Here is a 23,303-nt window from a genome sequence, read left to right on the forward strand (position 1 = left end):
CCCAGCACTTCGGGAGGCCTCCTGTTTGAGTCCTGGAGTTGGAGACCAGCCTGGGTAACATAGTAAGACCCTGTCTCTACAAAAACAAAATAAAATAAGATAAGATAAGATAAGATAAATAAAATAAAATAAAATAAAAAAATTAACCCGGTGTGCTGGCACATGCCTGTAGTCCCAGCTGCCCAGGAGGCTGAAGTGTGAGGATTGCTTGAGTCCGGGAATTCAAGGCCACAGTGAGCTGTGATAGAGCCACTGCACTCCAGTCTGGGCAGCAGAGGGAGATGCTATCTCTAATGAATATCTCTGTGTGTATGTGTGTATATAGATATGGAGACGGGGGACCTGGGAGGTTGCATGACTCGTCCAAGGTCACTTGGTTAGTGAGGAGCCGAACCAAGGCAATGACCCCAGGCTGCCTGACCCCTGGGCCTTGTTCTTAACCATGATGCCATCCTGAGTCCCCAGGATGGGTGAGACTTTGAGTCTAGAGCAGCCATCTCGGCCAGGACGAGGCTAGGGGCTCATGGAGGAGCCCTAAAGGGGCTCCTACCTCACCTTTTCCTAAGCCTGTGCTACTCCCGGACACCATTTGTCCTGCCCATCCTGGAACACACACCACCTTCACCAGAGGCTTAGAACAACTGCCCATCCCCACGGCTCTCCCACTGACTCCCTGCAGTGTCAAGAAGATGGCAGACAGCGTGTTGTCTCTGTGGCATGGGGTGATGCTCCTTATCAGTGGAGCGGCTCTGGCCTAAAGTAAACTGCCCATGAGCAATGGTTCTGTTACAGCAGTGGCCATCACTTTAAAGGGTCTGTCTAGGAGCCAAGCTACTAGCCACTGCCTGGCATGCTTGTAGGTTGGACCCAAAAGCCTGGCCTCCAGGTGCATTTATGCCTTTATCCTGTAATACGTGCTTCTTGAGCACCTGCCTGAGGCCAGACACAGAAATAAGACGCATTTACTGTCTTCAGAGAGCTTATAGTCTAGAAAGCTGCTTATTAGACTCAAGCTATGCCCTCTTGGGCAGCATGGGGTGCCTTAGTCCTCAACAAAATTGAGCAAGTCACATGCATTTCCTTAGCTGCTTTTCAGGTCTGCCAGGCCATTCTGTGAACTCACTGGGCGATTTGTAGGGGAAGCTGTGCCCACCCTCCCTCATCTTCCTGCTGTAGACCTCACTCAACCTTTCCCAGGACTTCTTCCTGTCTGGCCTTCTCTCTACTGCCTTCTGGCTGCTCTCCAGCTGGAACTATCTCCTGAGCTATGAGTTTCTTCTCCCAGAGCCACCTGCACAATTCCAGGATATGTTTATTGGCTCATGGGAATCACCTAGGACAATGGCAGATAGAGCAGGTGCAGGAGGGAGAGCACGTGATTGGAGGGATGCCCTTGAGAAGGGGATTGAGAAGGCCTTTGGTGGGAGAAGGGATACCATTGTAAAGCTGCTACTATTATTACTATTGTTGATATTTTTATGATTGTTGCTAGGCATTTTACTTCAAACACAACCCTGTGAGTTAGGTAATGTCATTATTATTTTAAAAAGAGGGAAATTGAGGTTCAGAAGCAGAAAGTGATTGGCCCAGGATTGCCAACTGGAGGGACAGAGCCAGGGTGCTGGTCTCCATCCAGCCTCCCTCTGTGTGGGAAGCATCAGATTCCCGCAAAAGCTCCAGACACTACCCAGCCCAGGCTGGCCTTCATGCCGCTGCTCTTGCTATTTCTATTGTTGTTGTTGTTGTTAAGCTCTGAGACCTCTGAGACCAAAGGCATCTTCTCTCCTTCCTAATCCCTTTGTTCAGGGCTGAGGCAGGCCCTCAGAAGGCGTCAGCCCAATGAGAAGCATGGAATACTACCCCTAAATCAGACCTTCTCTTTTTTTCCCTAGGGTCTGGGCTTCAGCATCGTTGGGGGAAAAGACAGCATTTATGGCCCCATTGGGATTTACGTCAAAACCATTTTTGCAGGGGGAGCAGCAGCAGCCGATGGAAGGCTACAGGAAGGTAGGCTTCCCAGCCCTTTTCAGACCATGGTGGAGGAATCAGAAGCAGAATCCAGAATTTCTGGGGCCATAGAAGATGTTGGGAATGCAAAATGTGTCTTGAGCTGTCAGGATATGGTCAGCATGCATCCTGGGGTCTGCAGGCAGTGGGGACACAGCTCCCCCGAGGGGGGGTCTTCATTATGACTGGCAGGTTGGTTGTGCATGTTTGCACATTTAGCCCCTGGTACCATTACCCCTTAGCTGGTCTTGGGGCCAGCCTGGGTGGGACTAAAATCTGAGGGGTCTGTTTCTGACCCTTCCCTCCTCTCACCCATTCTCTCGGCTGTTTTTCCCTTTCCATCCAAGATCCTGTCTCAGTTGCTGGGATCCGTTAACACCCCCTCTCCTTCATTCTCCCTGTCCTTCCTAACCCACAACCATAGGGAAACGAGGTTCAATGCTTCCAACCCTTGCAACAGATGAGTCTGATAAACATTCGCTAGGAGCGTACTGAATCCTAGGGTCTAGGAATACAGAGACAAACAATCAGGCATGATTCCTGAAGAGCTCATGATCTGCAACAGGGACCCTCTCTTCCACTCCCCACCCACCTTTCTTCCATCGACCCACCCCCTCTCAACTCTTTCATATCCTCACAGGACAGAAGCCTCAGCCATCCTGGGAGTGACGGGCCGGGGAAACAGAGCTGCCTGTCTTCTTGTCCTGGAGAGTCAGGGTTTCCCCCACCCCCACCTCCACCCTAAAGTCATGCATGGATTATTGAGCAACAGGTTTGGCCCAAAGAGATTGCCAGGTTTCAACTCAGGAGGCAAAGTTCAGGGGCTGGAAGTCACAGGGCAGAGAGTACCCACTGCAGGCCAAGGACTGGGCCATACACCAGAGGTCTGAAGAGAAGTGACTTCACAGCATTTTCACTCTTCTCTGTAAGCTCAGTTTCTGTAAGCTACGCTGGGAGCCTAACCACCTTTAATCATCTAACTTGCTTAGGGCAGGGTAGGCACACTACAGTCTGTGGGCCAAATCTGGCCCACTGCCTGTTTTCAATATCTCATGAACAAAGAAAGGTTTTTACATTTCTAAATGGTTGAAAATTTAAAAGTGTTTTTGATTCTTTTATGACATGTGGAAATGAAATGAAATCCGAATTTTAGTATCCATAAAAAAGCCTTCTGGGGACTCGAGCACGCTCACCCATGTACCTGTCATCCAGGGCTGCTTTCATGTTACAGCATAGTGTGGAGTGGTTGCAGCTCACAAAGATTAAAACTTTTACTATCTGGGTCTTTACAGAAAAAGTTTATCAACCCCAGCACTATGCAGAATTACGCATACGGATTTTAGGGTATGGGCAATGGTGAGCCCTGAAGATTTTTATACTATGGGAGGGACCTGCTGTGACCAGGGTTTTCAGAGGCTTCAGGAAGCAGAGTGTAGGATGAAGTGGGCCATTGTGAGCCCCAGGCTCCAGCTCCAAGGACTGCCCAGAGGCGGTAACCCTGGGAGGAGAAGGGAGCAGATGAGAAAAGTGACAGAGCCTGAGCAGAGGTCGCAAAGGGCGGGGCGGGTCAGAGAGAACTGGAAGGTTTCTGGTCTTAGTAAACTAGAGAAAGACATTGCCTTACATAGAGGAAGAGGCACTGGAGGAGGAGGAGGAAAAGGAAGGCAAACCAGGATGTGTAGGTTTGAGTGGCAGAAGGGAGAGCGATGTACCTGGATGACCACGAGATGGCGCTGTCCAGCAGGGGAATGACATCCGTTCTCTGTTCAGGGAGTTAGAAGTGAATGCAGACATTTGGGGAGCACGGACATTGGAAAAACAGCTGAAGTTACCAAGCAAATGGAGGGGGGAGGACGAGAGGGGAAGCGAGGGGAGGGGAGGCGAGGGGAGGGGAGGGCCCAGGTGCAGTTCTAGGGGAATAGCTAAATCAAGAGGATGGTGGAGAGGAAATGTCAAAGAGAGGAAAAAAGAACAGTGGGATCAGAACTGGGAGTGTGCCATCATGTGTTTTATTATCTTTTGTACTTTTCTGTGTTTAAACAAAGGGTGGGGGAAGGGTTGAAGTGGCAAGAAAAGAGAATGTTGTGTTTTGTTCTCTTTCCTGAATGTAAGCCTGCCCGAGCCAACCTTTTTATTTTTTCTGAGCATTTGCCTCCCTTAGTTAACAGCAATCATAAAAATTGAAGATTTCAATGAGTCAAGACTCTCAGCTAGTATATGATCCCTGATTCTAGCCTCAAACATTGACCAAATCATCTTTTGTAACTTCTTTTAAAAGTAAATATTTGAATCTTGAATTCAGGGCAAATACATTAGTTGCAACAAAAGTTTGGTGTACAGATCAAGGCTACTAATGTTTTACTTTTATTCCCCTTCCAAGAAACTATTGTGTAAGATTTATTTGGCAAAACCTAATAAGCCAGCTTTTACCAGGTATAGCCAAATAAGGACAGGACATTCCCAAAAGCCCAGAGCTGGGCTGTGTGGCCCCAGTAAGATGGACATTCTAATAACTTAAAGAGAAGTCTAGCCCCTTAGGTAATTAAGAATGGACATTCTGAATTTTTGTTGTCTATCCTTCTTTCAGCATGCATGTAATTATATTCTGATGTTTTAAATGTATCTATTTTCCTTCCCAGACTTGGAGTCTCACAATGACAAGGACTGGTTCCTTTTATTTTTCACTTTGGCTCCAGCAACCTAACAGACGGAACTGATTTGAATACTCTCCCCACCCTGCCTCCAGCCCCTGTTTCCAATACGTAGACTTGTGAAATAATATAGCACATCCAAAATCAAAATAAAGGCATGGAAATGCCCAGCTGCTAAGAAACAAAGAAACAACTTTAAATCTAAGGATGGCAAACTCAGGGGTTGACGATGTGGTGGGGAGGGCTGCTGGATGCTTATGGACCTTAAGGGCTAGAGCTCAGATTTGAATGCCCACGTGGGCAGAGGGGACAGAGCCTTGGGTCCATGTGAGGCTCTGAGAACCTGCACACAGCCTTGATAATGAAAGAGTTTCCCCTCAATAAAGCCAACAGGCCCCAGGGGAGCAACAAGGAAACTTAATTTTACCCATGGCTCCTCAGTGGGCAAAAAACATCTCTCACCAAAAAGTGAATATCAAAATTGTGTCATATATGGGCATGCAGGTTACATTTATAGTTCCTGTAAAGCAAAGGTAACACCAAGGTAAGAAATTAATATGAAAACTAGTCCCAAACCAGTGAAAACCTTGGGGTGCCAAATGGAAATAAAGGAAAAACTGGCAGTGACCTGGGGTATATGGGAATCCCATAGAAAAACAGAATATCCTGAAAATGAGTTTATAAAGATTACATACTATCATACATCAGGAAATGTCCACTGTTGAGGAGAGTCAGCAGAAATAACAAAGAGGAGTGTTAGCCCTTAACAACTTAACAGAACAATCTAAAAGAGACTATAGAATTTCTATGTTTAAAATCATTTTAAAAAGATAAAAGGAATATAAACTGTAAGACAAGACTGGAACACAGTAAAAAAAAAAATAAGTGGAAGTGAAAAAAATAACTTTTGGAAATGAGCAAAAAAAGCAGTCATTGAAATAAAAAACTCAATGGATGGCTTAAACAGAAGATTAGATGCAGCTGTAAGGAGAATTAGTGAACTGGAAATTATCCAGTAGGCCACACAGATCAAAGAAGAAAAAGATGAGCACTAAAGAGATATGGAGAATAGGTTGAAAGGGTCCAAAATACATTTAATAGGAATTTTAGAAAGAATAGAGTGAAAGGGGAGAAATAATATGCAAAAAGATAGTGGCTTATAATTTTCAAGAACTGACTTAAGGCATGATATTTCTGCTTGAGGAAACACAAAATGTTTCCTTTCTCTCTAGCGCATCATAGTAAAACTGCAGAATATCAAAGACAAAGGAAAAAGAAATCTTTTCTTTCCTTTTTTTTTTGAGACAGGATCTCATCCTGTAGCCCAGGCTGGAGTGCAGTGGTGCAATCACAGCTCACTGCAGCCTTGATCTCCCAGGCTCAAGTGATCCCCCACCTCAGCTTCTGAAGTAGTTGGGACTACAGGTGCATGCCACCACATCCAGCTAATTTTTGTACGTTTTGTAGAGACAGGGTTTTGCCATGTTGCCCAGGGTGCCCCCATCTCAGCCTCACAAAGTGCTGGGATTAGAGGTGTGAGCCGCAGTGCCCAGCTAGAAAAAGAAACCTTAAAAGAAACCAGAGAAAAAGGATGGATTATATACAATGGAACCATGATTAGGTGACAGCAGATTCATCAGTAATGACCAGGTCCAGAAGTCAGTGTAAACATAGTATTTATATCTGAGTTGCTTGGTGCAATGTTGAATTCAGAGAAAGTGCTCCCTGTTTGTGTATTGAACAAATTGAAAGAAAGGGAGAAAGTGGTTTTCTATTCACATAGAAATGGATTTTTGGTTACAGGAAGAATGATTCTCCTTCAAGTATACTGTTGTGAAAAAAGGACTTGCAGTCAAAAGATCCAAGTCCTATTTATTTATTTATTTATTTATTTATACCATATGACTTTGGACTTCTCTGAGTTCACTTTTCTCTATTGTAAAATGGGGTCTACATTGCATTCTGGAAAATCGTATCCAAACCACATCCACTGAGCAATCTGTAGACCTCATTCAGCATTGGTCCTGGGGATATATCATCTAATAAGACAAAATCCGTGTCCCCAACAAACTGCCAGCCTGGCCAGGGAGTGACTCAGGGTGCAGGCCATTGATCACCACCCAGGGTGACAAGTACAGTAGGTACAGTGTGACATGAACGTACAAGGGAGCTAAAGGTAGCAGGGGCCTAAAGATTAAGAAGGGATAGGAGGAGAAAGTGGAAGTACATTTTATTTGAGAAAATGGCACGGACAAGCATTTAACTGCACAGACCATTGTGGAAAATGCAGGTCGTGTTGCATCAGAAAATGATGCATGGGAGCAAATGGTGTGAGGGTCAGGGAGACAAGGAGGAAGGAGGTGAAGCAAAGAGGTGGGCAAGGACCATATCCAGCCAAGACTTGTTGTGCCTGGCTAAGAACCCTAGGTTTCACCCTGGAAGAGAGTGGGTGCCAGAGAAGGCCCATGTTGCTGCCCTGCCTGCTTCGCAAGGGGAGAGCACAAAATGAGAAAATGTTCTTCCAGAGCTTCGTGCATCATACAAAAAGCTGGGCAGGCGGGGAGGCTAGAGTTAGAGGTAATGATAATGCCCTTTGATTGGGCAACACTCTTCTTAGCTACACTTTCTCTCTCTCAACAGGTGATGAAATTCTGGAGCTCAATGGTGAATCAATGGCTGGACTAACACATCAGGATGCTTTGCAGAAGTTCAAGGTGACCATTTCTTATCAACACGTGACCAAACTCTGGGGCCTTCAGGCAAAGAAACCAAGTTCTCAGCATCCAAACCTACAAATTCAAACTGTGGAACCCTTCACATGAGGCACCTCACTGATGCTGATCTTGGCGCAGGGTTAAAAGAAAACCTGACTCAGAAAATAATAGTGTGATCAGGATTGTTGTGGGGAATTTTAAAACTCTTTAATATTTATAAAATTGTTTTAAAACACTCAATGTATTTATCACGGTATATTTACAAATCTGTTTTAAGTTTTTAAGATAATTGCTAAATGATATTTTTAAGTCTCTATCTAGTTAGTTCAATTCATGACTCTATCTATCCATCCATCTATCTACTATCTATCTGTCTATATCTATCTCTATTCATCCATCTATCTATCCATCTATTCATCTACCTATCTATCCTTCCATCTATCTATCTATTCATCCATCTATCTGGCATATGTAGATATATATAGTAGTTGTGTGTATGTATACAAATATGTCATAATATAATTTGTAACATGTATGAATATATGCACACATTTATATTTCATACACATACACACACACAGAGGTGTGTTTCCTTAAACAGTATTTCTTCATCTCACCCTGGATTGCTGCTGGGTGTTGTAGCCCTCTCTCTTTCCTTTCAGCAAGCCAAAAAGGGGCTCCTCACCCTCACCGTGAGAACCCGCCTGACAGCGCCCCCTTCCCTGTGCAGCCACCTGTCTCCCCAACTGTGCCGCTCCCTGAGCTCCAGCACTTGTATCACCAAGGACAGCAGCTCCTTCGCCTTGGAAAGCCCCTCGGCTCCCATCAGCACTGCCAAGCCCAATTACAGAATCATGGTGGAGGTTTCTCTGCAGAAAGGTAGGAGTGCTGCAGCTGCATCCCCTGCCTGGGTCTCCCAGCACTGGCTGAGTCTCCCAGGCTTTCCTCACTTGGAATCAGTCCAGAGGCAGGGCAGGATGTTGTCTTTTAGCACATTTTACGGCTATTGCTTGGAGCCAGGTCGAGTCTTCTGTTTATAGATGCTCAAGACATACCATTCGAACCTAGTCAATGTGTTCTGGGTCAGTGGTTTAAATAAAGCAAAACGAAGCAAAGAAAAACTCAAACACAAAAATACCCAGAGAGAGAGAGAGAGAAACAATGGGCCAGGGGTGGTAGCTCTGCAGTAAATATGCTAAGACGCCCTGGGCAGGCCACATCCCCTTCCCTGGGCCTCAGTTTCCCTACCTGTGGCAGAGAATTGAGGTCCTTTCTACCTCTGACATTCAGGGACAGACAGCCATTCCCTTTGCCACCCCAGGTGGGCTGCTGACTCCAGAGGGCTCGGAGCCCTCTCTGCCTGAATGCAACCGAACTGAGACCTGGAGGATAAAGAGGAGGTAGCGAGGCACAGAGCTGGGCTCCAGCACAGGGGCCAGCATGTGTTCTAGGAGCAGAATGAAGGCCAGCATGGCTGGAGCTAGGTAGGCAGAGTGAGAGCTGACATCAGGGTACTTGGCAGAGGCAGAGAGACTCTGTGGGGCTGTGCAGCTCAATTCTCTTCTAACTGGAGTTGGAAATCCTTTAAAGATTTCTAAGCAGGGAAGTGACACATCAGCTTATGCTTCAAAAAATGTCTCCTAGGGTTCTCCATGGAGAATGAATGGCCCGCAGTGTGACAAAAGTAGAGGTTTGGAAACCACTTGCAGCCATTTGGGTCAGAGGCTGGGAGTAGAGGATTTGGAGAGAAGAGGATGGGCTTGAGATATATTGTTGAAGTGGAAGGGAAGCATACATAGTTAATTCCTTACATACAGCTTTGCCTGATGTGTGTTTTAACTCTCCTGCTAGGTCGGAAGCTCCCTGAGGCCTCAGATGCCTCTGTATGCCTGCAAGCCTGGCACAATGCTTGGCATAAGGACTAGGGGCAGACAAGTCTGTGTTGGCACGGTCCCAACAGCTGTAACCAGGGCTCCCTCAGTGCATTCGCTGAGCAGGCATAAAATGGGAAAGGCATGGCCTTGGAGTGGTGTTTCCGCTGATCACTGGCATCAGAAACACCTTAGGGAGGATTTTTGTTTGCTCATTTTATATAATGCAGCTTCTTAGACTATACCCCCAGAGATTTTGCTTCAACAGTGTTTATTCAACAAGGTGAGGTGAGGCCAAGGGATCCACATTCTAAACAAGTATCTTATGCAATTTTGATGCCCATTAGACTGAAAAACTCTTCCTCTGGTTAGGACACCTGGGCTGTGGGAAGGGCTCTGACTTTTACCAAATTCTTCATCCATAAAATGGGATTGCCAACAATTGTCACAGCCTCCCTCGTGGGACTGCTGGGAGGACCAGCATGAGAAGGTGAAAACATTTGCCAAAGTGCTCTGTAAATCATACGTGTCAAAAGAAAACTGTAAAGGGCTTTCCCCTACTCTGTGCTCATTCCATCTGGTCCTCCTTGCTGACAGCTCCTCGTTTTTCAGGTGTTTCCGTGTTGGCAAGCCCCAGGCCCTCCTCTCCCACACACTGGGGGATCCCATCCAGCCCCCACACGGCCCTAACATCACCTACATGCAGCTACGTTCAAACTTTCAGCTTCCACCCTGCTTTCTCCTCTGGGTTCCGGCTTCATCTGTGTAAACATCTGCTCTACACGTCCCTGGGATAGTCCCAGACATCCTGACAGCACCCCCTTGCCTGTGTAGCCACCTGAAGTAGCCATTCCTCACTTTCCAGCACATTGCGCATGTCATTTGGGCAAAGCTGAAACCCCCAGTCTTACCCTCATAACCCTGGGCCTCCATAGCCCTCCCTGCTTTGGTAAATCACATTACCATCCACCCAGTTACTCAAGCCAAACAGATCTCCAAGTTATTTTGATTTTATTTGTTAAGTTTCTATACTTCATCCATCAGCAAGTCTATCTTCAAAATATCTTCCATGGGCATCCGTTTCTCTCCATCTTCACTAGAGGAGAAGTCCAAGGCCACCACTGTTTTGGTCTCCTTGCTTCCATTCTCCATGACCCATAGTTTTTTCCCTTCACAGTAGCCAGATGTGTTCATAAAAGTAGGAATGAGATCATGTCACTTCCTTGTTCACAGCTCTCCTATGGCATCCCTTCTCAGTAGAGAATAAACCCGTTCACTGACATGCCCTTGTTGACACAGCCCCACTGAATCTGCGCTTGATCCCTCTCTCTCACCATCATGTGCTGCTCTCCCATGCAGGCTGTGTCCCTGCCACACTGGCCTTTCTGGTCCTTCAACATGGCATGCTTGCTTTTGCCCTGGGGCCTTTGCGTTAGCTGTTTCTGCTTCTGAGATGCTCTGCCCCATCTCTTCACCCCTAACTCTTGTCACTTGTATTTTAGCCTAACTAGCGTCTCCTCTGAGGCCTGAAGTAGCCATCCCTCACTTTCCAGCACATTCTGCGTACATTCACCATATAATACTTATCACTCTTAGATACTGTCCTCTCTTCTCATCTAGCTCCCTCCTTCCCTTCTTCCCTTCCTCCCTCCTTCCCTCATTCCTTCCTAGTCTTTCCCCACTATTCCTTGCCTGCCTTGGTCACTTTTCTGACCCTAGAGCGGTGCCTGCACACAACGACTACTCTGTGAATACGGGTGGGATGAAAGCTGTAATAACCAGGGGGCCGTGTCTGTGGCACCCAATTGACGAGTAGGCCCCCTGGGAAAGCTCAGTCCTGGTCTCCCCACCCCGCCCTGTTCTGCTTCCAGAGGCCGGCGTGGGCCTGGGCATCGGCCTGTGCAGCGTTCCCTACTTCCAATGCATCTCCGGCATTTTCGTCCACACACTCTCACCAGGATCCGTGGCGCACCTGGATGGACGTCTCCGGTATGTCCTCACTTCTGTTTCTGAATATACCCCCGACTTACAACCAGGAAAGAAATACCTTAGAATGTCAGGAGATTGATTCGGACATGAGCTATAAAGAATGATCTTGTGGTGGAGGTCAGCTGCTCCGCCCGCCAGGACACCCCCTGTTGTGGGCACTGGCTGGGGAGGGGCAGGCCTTCTTCCTGCCCTCCAGGACACTCTTGGGAGATGCATTTGCAATCTGGCTCAGAGGGAGGGAGTGAGGCTTTGCACCCCAGCCCCTCTCCAGGCCACTGGGAGGGTGGGTGCTTGCTGAGCCCCCAGGGCTAGCAGGAGCGGGGTGGACAGGGTCTTTGTTCTCAGCTCCCACAGCAGAGCCAGGTGTGGGTCCTGCCAGGACCAGACCGAAGTGGGGCGGCCTAACTACCACATCCCACTGTGGCCAGCACACCCCCGACCCTGCACACATTTGTGACCCTGAGAAATCCCAGGGCTGGGCCGGGAGGCAGAGAAGCTGGTGGGGATATCTGAGGCCATACCCAGTGGGCTGGTTCAAGTCTGTGACTGGAGCTGGGGTCTGTCTATCTAATGAAGTCCCACAGGTGCCTCAAAAAAAACACAAAAAACAAACAAACAAAAAAAGAGAATGATCTGGGCATAGCTCAGAGCCATGTTCCTCAAAGTGTGGTCTGCACCAGCAGAATCAATGTCAACTGGGAACTTGTTAGAAATGTGGAATCTCAGACGCCCCACCCGGACCTGCTGAGCCACGACCTGCATTCTAACAAAATCTCCATGAATGTGTATGCGTGTTACAGCTTAAGAAGCATCATCTCAGAGAACGCCAGTCCAACATAGAAAACACACTTTAATTCAGATTTAACTAATATCGAATTTACAATGACATAAATAGGAGCTTCGATGAGGTTAATCTATGAATTCTATATGGAAATGGTGGCTTAATGACAAAAATATTAGTAAGCTGGGCACCATGGTTCACACCTATAATCCCAGCACTTTGGGAGGCCGAGGTGAGAGAATGGCCTGAGCTCAGGAGTTCAAGACCAGCCTGGGCAACATAGCAAAACCCATCTCTACTAAACATAAAAATTAGCTGAGTGTGGTGGCACATTCCTGTAATCCCAGCCACTTGGGAGGCTGAGGCAGGAGGCTCACTTGAGCCAGGGAGGCAGAGATTGCAGTAAGCCAAGATGGCACCAGTGCACTTCAGCCTAGGCAACAGAGCAAGACCCTGTCTCAAAAAAAAAAAAAAAAAGAAAAAAAAAAGAGAGAGGGAGAGAAAAAATATCAGTAGGAGAAATACAGGTTCTTTCTCCCAATACAGGTTCTTTCTCCCATAAACAAAATATTTTTGGGTACTCCAGATATATTTTTTATAAATAATTTCTAAGAGAAGTTCAAATCTAATTTTTTCAATAACTGATCTGAATTTGATTTAAAAATTTATCCTATTTAATTTGTTACAATACTTTGCACTCTAACATTCATGTATAGTGCAAATATATCTTCTCTCACTGGTTTTGGGTTTTCCTAAATCAGGAGAGTTTTGCCACCCTTTTAAAGGGTTTCCTACAATTGCAGTGTATGGAAAGGCCGTCCCTGCTTATGATGCTGTCTCGCTGGAGCTTCTGAATTAGAAAGGGATTTGCTGTTATCTGCAGGAGGGTGGCAGGTGATTTGCTGAGCTGCTCTGCTGGTTTGTGGGACATAACTGCAGATTCCATGTGGTTGTCTTGGTCCTAGTACCCTCAGACAGAGAGTGCCTCCTTCTTAGATCTGCAGTGGGGTAGGGATTGTTCTGGAAGCTTCTGCTTTCCTTAGCATCTGGTGCTATATAACCATGGCCTTCAGGTACAGCAGTAAAAAGGAATACTCTCCTAGCAAGGGTGAAGGGGGATGAACTCAGCAGAAGGAAGTCACAGAACACAGCAGGGGGACACAGGGAAATCAGCCTCAGGAGGCTAGAGTTCCAATCCTGGACCTGCTGATGACCAACTAGGCCAGGGGTCTGCAAACTGGGGCCTATCACTGTTTTGGTTTTGTTGTTGTTGTTGTTTTAATAAAATTATATTGGAACAAAGCCATGCTCATTTGTTTATGCCTCATCTATGGCCACAGCTGTCATGCTATTAATATAACAGCAGAGTTGAGTAGTTTCGATAGAGACCGTACGGCAAAGCATGCAACACCAAAAATATTTACTCTCTGGCCCTTTGCAGAAAAAGTTTTGTCAATTCCTGAGCAGACCTAGATCAGGGAAGTCTATTCAACCTCTGCAACTCAATTTCCCTATCTAGATTGGGAAGGGGACTGGATTATACAAACCTTCCATGTGTCTATGTGACCCCATGTTTCCCACCTTTTTTTTTTTTTTTTTTTTTTTTTTAAGGTTTAGGTTGCTATTAACTCCCTTCCCACCTCACAACTAGAATGAATGCCATCACCTTTTCTCCTTATTTCTTTTTGCAAGAATCTCAACTGCTCTCCGGCTGAGTTATTTTTTCTCTACCTTTTAGCACATGTAGGATGTTAGGTCCGATTTTCAACATCCTGTGTGTGCTATGTTAGATCCAATCCTTCCTCCTAACTGGTCTACTTATGGGAACACAGAGGCCCAAGGAGAGGATGTGGCGGATTAAATCCTGGTTAACTGGTTATTTAGTTGAATTGGCTAAACCACACCCTCAGTGTTTAATGGACATAGTTAAATGTGAAAAGAAGGAGGAAAGTTACAGATGAACTTTTGTTAATGTTGACCCACCGTAAATATGAAATGTCTGCTGCTTTGTGGTTGTACAGTAAGGGGATGTGGGATATGCTACTTTGGTCTGCCCTGTTCTGAGTTTTGGTCTAGTGGCTAGCGGGGTCTACTTATTCATGTGATTTTTATATCTCATCAAACAGCCCAGCCAGGAGTGGGCCCCTGGGGCAGTGACTGTTCAAATGTCTCATTGATTCACTTACTGATGGCTTCTTGTTGATGCTTGCACAGGTGTGGGGACGAGATTGTGGAAATCAGTGATTCCCCTGTGCACTGCCTGACGCTCAATGAAGTCTACACAATCCTGAGTCACTGTGATCCCGGTCCAGTCCCCATCATTGTTAGCCGACATCCAGACCCACAGGTAACACCAACTGGGTTATCCTCTTCTTCTCAGGCTCACTCGTTCAGTACCAAAATTGGAACAAGAAATAGATGAAAACAGAGATATTGCTGGCTGGGTTTGTACCTGAATTCCCAAGAATCCCTTCCAAGTTTCTGTAGTAAGAATTGTCTGAAGCAGAGGTCCACTAACAAACTCCTAGATATCGGAGGCAATTGACATTAACTTAGCGAAGCTCTTACAGCTGAGTTATAAGCTCTGGGGCAGGAAAATAGAGACCCAGGGTCCCAGCTAGTAGACCAAGAGATTTATTCATTTATGCATCTAGTAGGTACCCACCGTGGGAATATCTGGCGGTAGGTACTGAAGATACAGAGGCAAGTTCATAGCACACAGTCCTGCCCTACAGAAGTTCACAGTATCAATAAAGAGCCTGACATACAAATAATTGCAAAACAGAGATGGTAAGTCCTATGAGAATACAGGACTATAGCAGGGAATGGTTGATAAAGTAAAAAAAATACCAGAAGTTAGTTTTCTCCAGGCAGAGAATACAAGGAAGATCATTCCAGGCAGTGGGAACACAAAGTTCAATGTTACAGCATCATGAAGGGACCTGACATGGAAGGAGAGGAGTGGGTTCTGTGGGGCTGGAATGCAGGGTACTAGGTAAGAGTGACTGAGAACAGATGTTGGCAGGGCATTGGGGTTACACTGCAGAGGGCTTTCAACAGGATACTAAAGAGTTTGCATTTTATTCTGCATAGTGAGGAGCTATGGGAGGTCTGTAGCTGTAGATGGAGCATGTTCATATTTTAATTTTTAAACCTTTGATTGCACTGTAGAAGACAGGATAGAGTGGGTGGAGTGTGGGGTTTATAAGAGGAAGGAAGCCGATGGTGAGAGCCTGAACTACACAGCAGCCATGAGAAGAGAAAAGAGAAGGGGCAATGTATTAGTCTGTTCTCCTGCTGTTGATAGAGACATACCTGAGACTGGGTAATTTATAAAGAAAAAGAGATTTAATGGACTTACAGTTCCATGTGGCTGGGGAGGCCTCACAATCATGGCGGAAGGTGAAAGGCATGTCTTACATGGTGGCAGACAAGACAGAATGAGAGCCAAGTGAAAGGGGAAACCCCTTATAAAATCATCAGATCTTGTGAGACTTATTCACTATCATGAGAACAGAATGGGGGAAACTGCCCCTATGACTCAATTATCTCCCACCAGGTCCCTCCCACAACATGTGGGAATTACGGGAGCTACAACTCAAGATGAGATTTGGGTAGGGACACAGACAAACCATATCAGGCAACGTGAGGCAATGCTTGGGAAGACTCAACAAGAGCTGCTGGGCAAGTGGCTCTGGGGTGAGAGAGGGAGGAACCGAAGATATCTCGAATATTTTTAGATTGGAAGACTGAGCAATGGTCTTCCACCAGAAGAGAGAAGAGGAGAAGGTAGCAGGCTTGGGAGGGAGAGAAGAGCATGATCTTAGTGTGGGACATAGTGAGGTGGAGGTACCATGGGGTGTTCAGGTAAAGATGCCCAGTAGGCAGGTTAGACTTAGGGCTGATAGCAACTATAACAGGGACCCAGGCTGGAGCTGGACTTGGGGGTTGAATCCCTGCTGCTGGTGAGAGCTCTGGGGAACCTGGAATAATCACCACAACTAATTATTTAATCCTAGTATGCACCAGGCATGTTTTCCAAAGATGTGACCCACACAACTGCATTTAGTTGTTGTGCAGCCTCCTGAAATCAGTGTGATATTTCCCCCCAACTCACAGATGAGGAAACTGAGGCTTAGAAAGGACAAATAAGTTTCCCAATGGTGAAGCTACTAAGTAAAGAAGCTAAGATTTAAATCCAGCAAAGCCTGTGCTTTGAACTCACTGACTCCCAAACTCCCGGTGACACTTGGACAGAGTGGAGTAATGAGGAAAATCAATATATAATGGTGTGGTAGAATTCAAACCCAGCCCCATTCTATGGATTGCACACTGGGGCTAAACACACCAGAGACAAGCAAACTTCTTAATTAAGGCAAACAAATAATTGCCCTAAATCTCTGGACAATACAAGAAAAGAAAGAGGTCTCAATTAATTTATCATTTCCTCTTGCCGTAGTAGGACTACGGCAGAAAATCAGTGGAGTAGGGGTCAGGTTGTGGGCAAATGCGGTAGCCCTGGGCTTAAGGAATGTGCATTCTCCCAGAGAGATGGGACACACACAGAGAGGCCACAGAGGTAAGGGCCTTGAGAGTGAGGGAGCTGGAGTTCCAGCTGCTCAGACAAAGGAGCCAGGCCAGAAAGGACAAGTAAGGTTTAGAGCAGCAGAAAGACAAAGACACCCTAGGCAGCGGAGATCCAGGGGCACAGGCATAGGGCAGAGAGAAGAGAGCCAGGCCCAGCAGCAGAATGCCTGGCATGTGTCCAGTCTGCTGCTTGCTTATGGTTAATTTGGGCAACTCATCTAACCTCCAAGAGCCTCTGGTTCCTCAACTCTGACATAGGGGAGTGGTCTTTGCCTTACAGGACTGTTGGGGATGGTAACTCTCCTCTATTAAGAGTTTACCATCTGCCAGGCATTGTGCCCCAGACTTTAAATGATTTATTTATTGTTGTTTATTGTGGTAAAATACACATAACATAAAATTTACCATCTTAACCATTTTTTAAGTGTACAGTTCAGTGGCATTAAGGACATTCTCATTGTTGTGCAACCATCGCCACCATCCGTCTCCAGAACTCTTCCCATCTTTCAGAATTTAAACTACCAATTAAACAAGTCCCTATGTTCTCCTACCCACAAGTCCTGGGAACCACCATTTTACTTTCTGTCTCTGTGATTTTGACTACTCTACGTTCATCGAAGTGGAATCATATAAAATGGGTCCTTTTGTGTTTGGCTTATTTGACTACACATAATGTCCTCAAGGTTCATTTATGTTGTAGCACGGGCCAGAATTTCCTTCCTTTTTAAGGTCGAATAATCTTCTAGTGTGTGTATGTGTGTATGTGTGTGTGTGCGTGTGTGTGTATCACATGCTGTTTATCATCTGTTTTTTGGGTACTTGGGTTGTTTACACCTTTTGACTATTGTGAATAATGCTACAATGAACGTGGAGTACAGATTCCTCTGAGATACTGACTTCCTTTCTTTTAGGGTATATACCCAGAAGTGGAATTGCTGGGTCATATGGTAACTCTATTTTTAAGTTTTTGAGGAGCCTTCAAACTATTTTCCACAGTGGCTACACCATTTTACATTCTTATCAATAGAGCCCAAGGGTCCCGATTTCTCCATATCCTTGCCAATACTTTGTTATTTTCCTTTCTTTTCTTTTTTGAAATGGAGTCTCACTCTGTCACCCAGGCTCGAGTGCAGTGGCACGATCTTGGCTCACCGCACTGGGTTCAAGTGATTCTCCTGCCTCAGCCTCCCTAGTAGCTGGGATTACAGGTGTGTACCACTACGCTGGCTAATTCTTGTATTTTTAGTAGAGATGGGGTTTCACCATGTTGGTCAGCCTGGTCTCGAACTCCTGACCTCAAATGATCTGCCTGCCTCAGCCTCCCAGCATGCTGGGATTAGAAGCATGAGCTACCATGCCCAGCCTCTTTTCTTTTTGTTTATAGTAGCCATCCTAATGTCCTAATGTGTGTGAGGCGGTAACTCAGTGTGGTTGTGATTTGCATTTACCTAATCATTAGTGATGTTGAGCATTTTTTCATTTGCTTTTTGGCTGTTTGTATATCTTCTTTGAAGAAATGTCTATTCAGGTTCTGTGCCCAGTTTTTAATCAGGTCGTTTTGTTGTTGTTGTTGTTGTTGCTGCTGAGTTGTAGGAGTTCTTTATATAATCTGCAACTCAACCATTTATCTGAAATATGATTTGCGAATATTTTCTCCAATTCTGTGAGTTGCCTTTTCAATCTGTTGATGATGTCCTTTTGATGCACAGAAGTTTTTGATTTTTACATAGTCCAATTAATCTATTTTTTTGTTTCCTGTACTTTCGATGTCAAATAATTTATTTTTTAAAAACCTGTCCTCATTTTGAAGTGGGTTTTATTATTGTTATTATTTTACAGAAGGAAGAAATGGAGGCTTAGGAGGTTAAGTAACTTGTCTAGGTGTTCACACCTAGACGGTAGAGGAACCGGGACTAGAACACAAGCCTTTTTGACTCTAAGACTCATACTCTTAACTATTACTCCAAAGTGGTAATAAACTGTGAGTCACAGCTCAGACAGTATAATAGTGATTGTGATGATTATGACAATGTTGATAATGATGATGTCATGACAGCATTGCCAAGAATGGACTAGCTCATAGAGATAACCTATGAAGTGGTAACTTTGTCTAGAATTTTCCAGCAAGTAGTGGGGAGAAGGTTGGAGAGTTGAGGGGGCCTCCTTGGGAACCCCTGCATTGATAGACTTTGGACTTTATCTAGAAGATACTGAGGAACCATTGATTCCCGGGGTATTTCTGGAAATGGAATTTGTCAGCTATTTGCAGAGTGGGTTGAAAGGAAAAAAATTTAGAATCCAGTGGCCCAGCTTTGGAGCTGGTACGGGGCTGGGAGCCTGATGCAGGAGCTTCCACTGTTTGTTTGAGGAGATGATTGATATTTTCTAGGTCTCTGAACAGCAACTCAAAGAAGCTGTGGCCCAGGCTGTGGAAAACACCAGGTTTGGAAAGGAGAGGCATCAGTGGAGTCTGGAAGGTAAGACAAATGGTGAACTTTGATGTAAAATATCTTTGCCTTCTTAGAAAGCTTAGGATTTATCCATTAACTCATCCTCTATCCAAGGAATAGTAACAGCATTTACCATAGACCAGCATAGTATGTAGACAAAGGCTGAAAACTAGCAGCCCACCAGCTAAATTTAGCTTTTATTTTTGCTTTGTTTGGAAGACGCAAGATTTTAGAAGCATCTGAATTTAAATTGCTACAAATGTGCCAGGCTCCCTCCAGCTCCCTATGGTCCCCACCATTCCCTTTTTCCTGTACCAAGTTGCCGTTCACACAGTAGCCCCTGCAGGCATTTGAGTTTGCAACCCCTAGTTTATAATAATAGAATATTGGAAAAATTAACATTTGGGAATATAATTCTGACATTTATTTAATTCTTATAATTCTTATAGTAAATCAGAGACTATGCTAATTCATGCATTCACACACAATTTTTATGCACATTTTATAAGAAAAAGTGAGGCCCTCAGAGACTCTCTTACTCAAAGTCATACCAATAGAGCACAGAGGCTTTGGAATGGAAATCCAGCTGGCTTGACTCACATGCCTAGCCATTGGGCATTAATCACGTCTACCATGGAACATCTTTATGAAAGAACAACATGCAACCATTGGCACTGATATTGACAAGAAATTAAATGATCTGGGGAAATGTTAAGAGAAAAGAACAGAACACAATTTATTTCAGCTCTGGTCTATTATTTCTACCCACCCAACATGCATATATGCTCGGGAAAGCATGACAGAGAAACTCACCAAAATTTTGACAGTAGTTATTTCTGGCTGATAGGAACACAGGTGAAGTGAATTTTTACTTTCATTCCTTCCTCCTTGTGGCTGAGTTTTCTCTAAGGAGGATGCATTATTTCATGATCAGGAAAAAAAACAAAAGAAAACTTTTTATTTAAAGAGAAAGTGAGTTAGGAGCTTGGCTGGCCTTGGTTCTCTCTCATGGGGCTCCTCTGGCTTTCTTGGTCTCTCAGAATGAGCTGGAATTTGAGCAAGAGACTAGATTTCAATCCTCTCCCACCCCCTCAAACTGTGATTTTAGGAAAGGGGCACCCTTGATAGCTTACCGCTAGAGAGAAGGGCCTCTCAAGGATATGTGGGTAGTCCTAGCGCTGGAAACTAGGGTAGGGGGTACTGAGAACCAGGAAGAAGGGCCAATGGGGAGGGAGGGAGGAAGGTGCAATGGCTAAGAAATAGCAGCTTTCTGCCCTCACCCCACCCTCAACTGGAAAGAAATGGTGACTTCTTCGTGTAAGATTCAAAGTGCCTTGACAGGTAGTTTCTCTCTGTTTGTTATTGAGCCTCAAAATAACCCCAGTGACTTTAAAATTATCATCCTCATTTTATAGATGCAGAAATGGAGTTGGGTCCCCCAGGAAGCCAACTCTGAGATGGAGTTTGGTCTGCAGCGTGTTTATTAGGAAGTGTCCTGGGGATCACTACCTGTGGCAGGGAGGGGAGCAGGCAGGGTAGATAGAGGGAGGATGGAGCTGAGATGCACACCCAATAGCTTCAGCCAAGCCCTGGAGCTCTGCAGCTGAAGTCCCCATTAGAGTTGTCCCGAGTTGGCCAACATAGCTGGGCCTCTGTAACCCTATCTCCAGCAGTCCCTGGAGATGGGCTGCCCCCTTGGACAAGGCAGCTGTCTGCAGCTGTGGCAGCCCCTGGAGGGACCCACAGCTGAAAGTAGTCTGCTAGCAGCACTCCCCACAGCTGGGACACCAAGCCCTTCCTCGATGGGTGATCTGGGTGGCATATCTCCATATACATCAGCCATAGGCTCAGAAAGCTTGAACGATTTTCCCAACCCAAAGTCATACAGCTCGCCAGGGACCAACACCAAGACTGCCATACTCCAGATCCAGAGTGACTTCAGATAAGAAGCAGATGGCCGATGTGCAGTGTGCTGCCCGTGGCAGTCGCAGGCGAGGCCAGGGGGTGTTTCTGTTTTCTGAAGCTCAGCTGTGAAGATTCCCTTGTGCTTCCCACATAGGTGTCAAAAGGCTGGAAAGCAGTTGGCACGGGCGGCCCACCTTGGAGAAGGAACGAGAGAAGAACTCAGCACCCCCGCATCGCAGGGCTCAGAAGGTCATGATCCGCTCCAGCAGTGACAGCAGCTACATGTCTGGGTCCCCAGGGGGAAGTCCTGGGAGTGGCAGTGCTGAGAAGCCGTCCTCTGACGTGGACATCAGCACACACAGCCCCAGCCTGCCTCTGGCACGGGAGCCAGTGGTGCTTTCTATAGCATCCTCCAGGCTGCCCCAGGACAGCCCGCCCCTCCCAGAGAGCCGGGACAGCCACCCGCCGCTGAGACTGAAGAAACCCTTTGAGATTTTGGTGAGAAAGCCTACGTCCTCCAAGCCCAAGCCTCCACCCAGAAAATACTTTAAAAGTGACAGTGACCCTCAGAAGAGTCTGGAAGAGAGAGAGAACTCCTCATGCTCTTCTGGGCACACCCCACCCACCTGTGGCCAGGTAAGAGGATGGGTCTACAGGTTGAGTGTTTCCAGGACCAGACTCAACTCTTGAGCATGGGCAAATTAGCAAGTTAGTGTTAACAAGGCCAGAATGAAAGTTTCTCCTGCTCCACCAGAGAGAAGCTGTTGCTTAGGACTCAGCTGAGGACTGACCATGGAAAGATGGGTTTGAAGGTTGACAGATAATGGAAGTCCCAGTCCTGCTTGCTGGCATCTGGGTTCCCACCCATAACACACTGGAATTTAAGGTTCCTTTCTTGTGTCATTTTTCACTCACCATGAAGGAAAAATACCAGGGCCCCTGCGGGGTCACAGTCTTTGCACATGGATCTTTGAGTGTCCTGCTTGTAGGGAGAATAGTGGCTTAAATAACTAAAAAGGGGCCTGGCACAGTGGCTCACGCCTGTAATCCCAGCACTTTGGGAGGCTGAGCCGGGTGGATCATGAGCTCAGGAGTTCAAGACCAGCCTGGCCAAGATGGTGAAACCCTGTCTCTACTAACAATACAAAAATTAGCCGGGCATGGTGGCAGGTGCCTGTAATCCCAGCTACTCAGGAGGCTGAGGCAGGGAATTGCTTAAACCCAGGAGGCGGAGGTTGCAGTAAGCCAAGATCGCGCCACTGCGCTCCAGTCTGGGCGACAGGGCAAGACTCCGTCTCAAAAAACAAAACAAACAAACAAAAAACAACTAAAAAGGGACAAGAGCTGCTTACCCTGCTCCCTAAGTGAGTGGACTGGTATGATTTTGAGAAACTGGCTCCTATTTCTTCCCCAGTTATCTTTGCCTCCTCACCTCCTTAGGCGTGGATCCTTGGGGAGACCCCACCAATCTGTTAATTGGGGCTGCATATAGTGGCTCCTTCCAAGGGCTATTGTGAGGATTAAAGGTAACCACTAAAGGCAAGTACCTGACAGCATCTCAGGCATATTAGCATTCATTGCCATGATCTTTCCCCATCAGGCCCCTTAAAGCCCTCCTTTCTGCCCCTTGCATAAAAGGCAGACTGACTGACAGGCACCTGCTGTGTCTGGAACCATTTTTATGCGCAGGCTAACTACACTGAGTACTTTCATGTACATTGTGTCAATTAAATCTTACAACCACCTGATGGTGAGAGTCCCAATTGTGCAAAGAGGGAACTGAGAAACTCGCTCAAGTTCACAAGACCCACATAGTGGGTCCCGGTTGCCCACTATGCCACGCTGAGTTTCCCATCCTTACCCAGAAGCTGCCTCCCCCATCACGGAATGGCCCTGCAGGGGCCCTGGCCCTTCCCTTAAGCACACCATGGGCAGGTGGGAGGGGGCCTCTGGAAATCCCCTAAAACAATCTACACTGAGGGTTGGCAAGCTTCAGGAGGGGTAGTGGTGGAGAAGGGATGTTGAGTAGGAGGGGTGAAAGTGAAGGAGGGAGGAGGAAGCCAGGTTACTAAAAAGGAAGTGCAGTTTTGCAGAGCGCTGGCAGGATGTGGCTGGTTAGCAACACATGATGGAGTTCTCAGATGGATCTGTTCTCCCACCCCCTCTTTTAAGCCCATATTTCATTTTCCCTTGGGCCTGAGACCTAGAAGTCCAGAAGGGCAAATCAGGAGCAGCCAGCTGAGAAGCCAGTCATTTTGCCTTCCTCCTGGAGGCCCAGAAAAGGAGGAGTGCAGTTGCCACAGCAGGTCTGTTCCAGTGACGCCCTCGGCAGAGCCACATAGGGTCAG

At 46.3% G+C, this 23,303-nt stretch overlaps 1 protein-coding gene across 5 annotated transcripts in view; it reads left to right on the top strand.

Moving 5' to 3' along the window:
* Nucleotides 1-23,303, top strand: part of IL16 (interleukin 16) — a 126,867-nt gene that overhangs the window by 88,983 nt on the left and 14,581 nt on the right. For 3 of the 5 annotated variants that reach the window (XM_054450801.2, XM_063652445.1, XM_063652446.1), the window contains exons 6-13: nt 1,893-2,007; nt 7,299-7,372; nt 8,035-8,251; nt 11,115-11,232; nt 14,228-14,360; nt 18,990-19,077; nt 21,110-21,591; nt 23,128-23,298. In XM_054450801.2, coding sequence (XP_054306776.1) covers nt 1,893-2,007; nt 7,299-7,372; nt 8,035-8,251; nt 11,115-11,232; nt 14,228-14,360; nt 18,990-19,077; nt 21,110-21,591; nt 23,128-23,298 — 1,398 coding nt within the window. The remainder of the gene's footprint in view (nt 1-1,892; nt 2,008-7,298; nt 7,373-8,034; nt 8,252-11,114; nt 11,233-14,227; nt 14,361-18,989; nt 19,078-21,109; nt 21,592-23,127; nt 23,299-23,303) is intronic. The other 2 variants (XM_054450802.2, XM_054450804.2) reach the window with 1 other exon arrangement.

Source organism: Pongo pygmaeus, chromosome 16 (assembly GCF_028885625.2).
Source record: "Pongo pygmaeus isolate AG05252 chromosome 16, NHGRI_mPonPyg2-v2.0_pri, whole genome shotgun sequence".
Taxonomy (NCBI): Eukaryota; Metazoa; Chordata; class Mammalia; order Primates; family Hominidae; genus Pongo; species Pongo pygmaeus.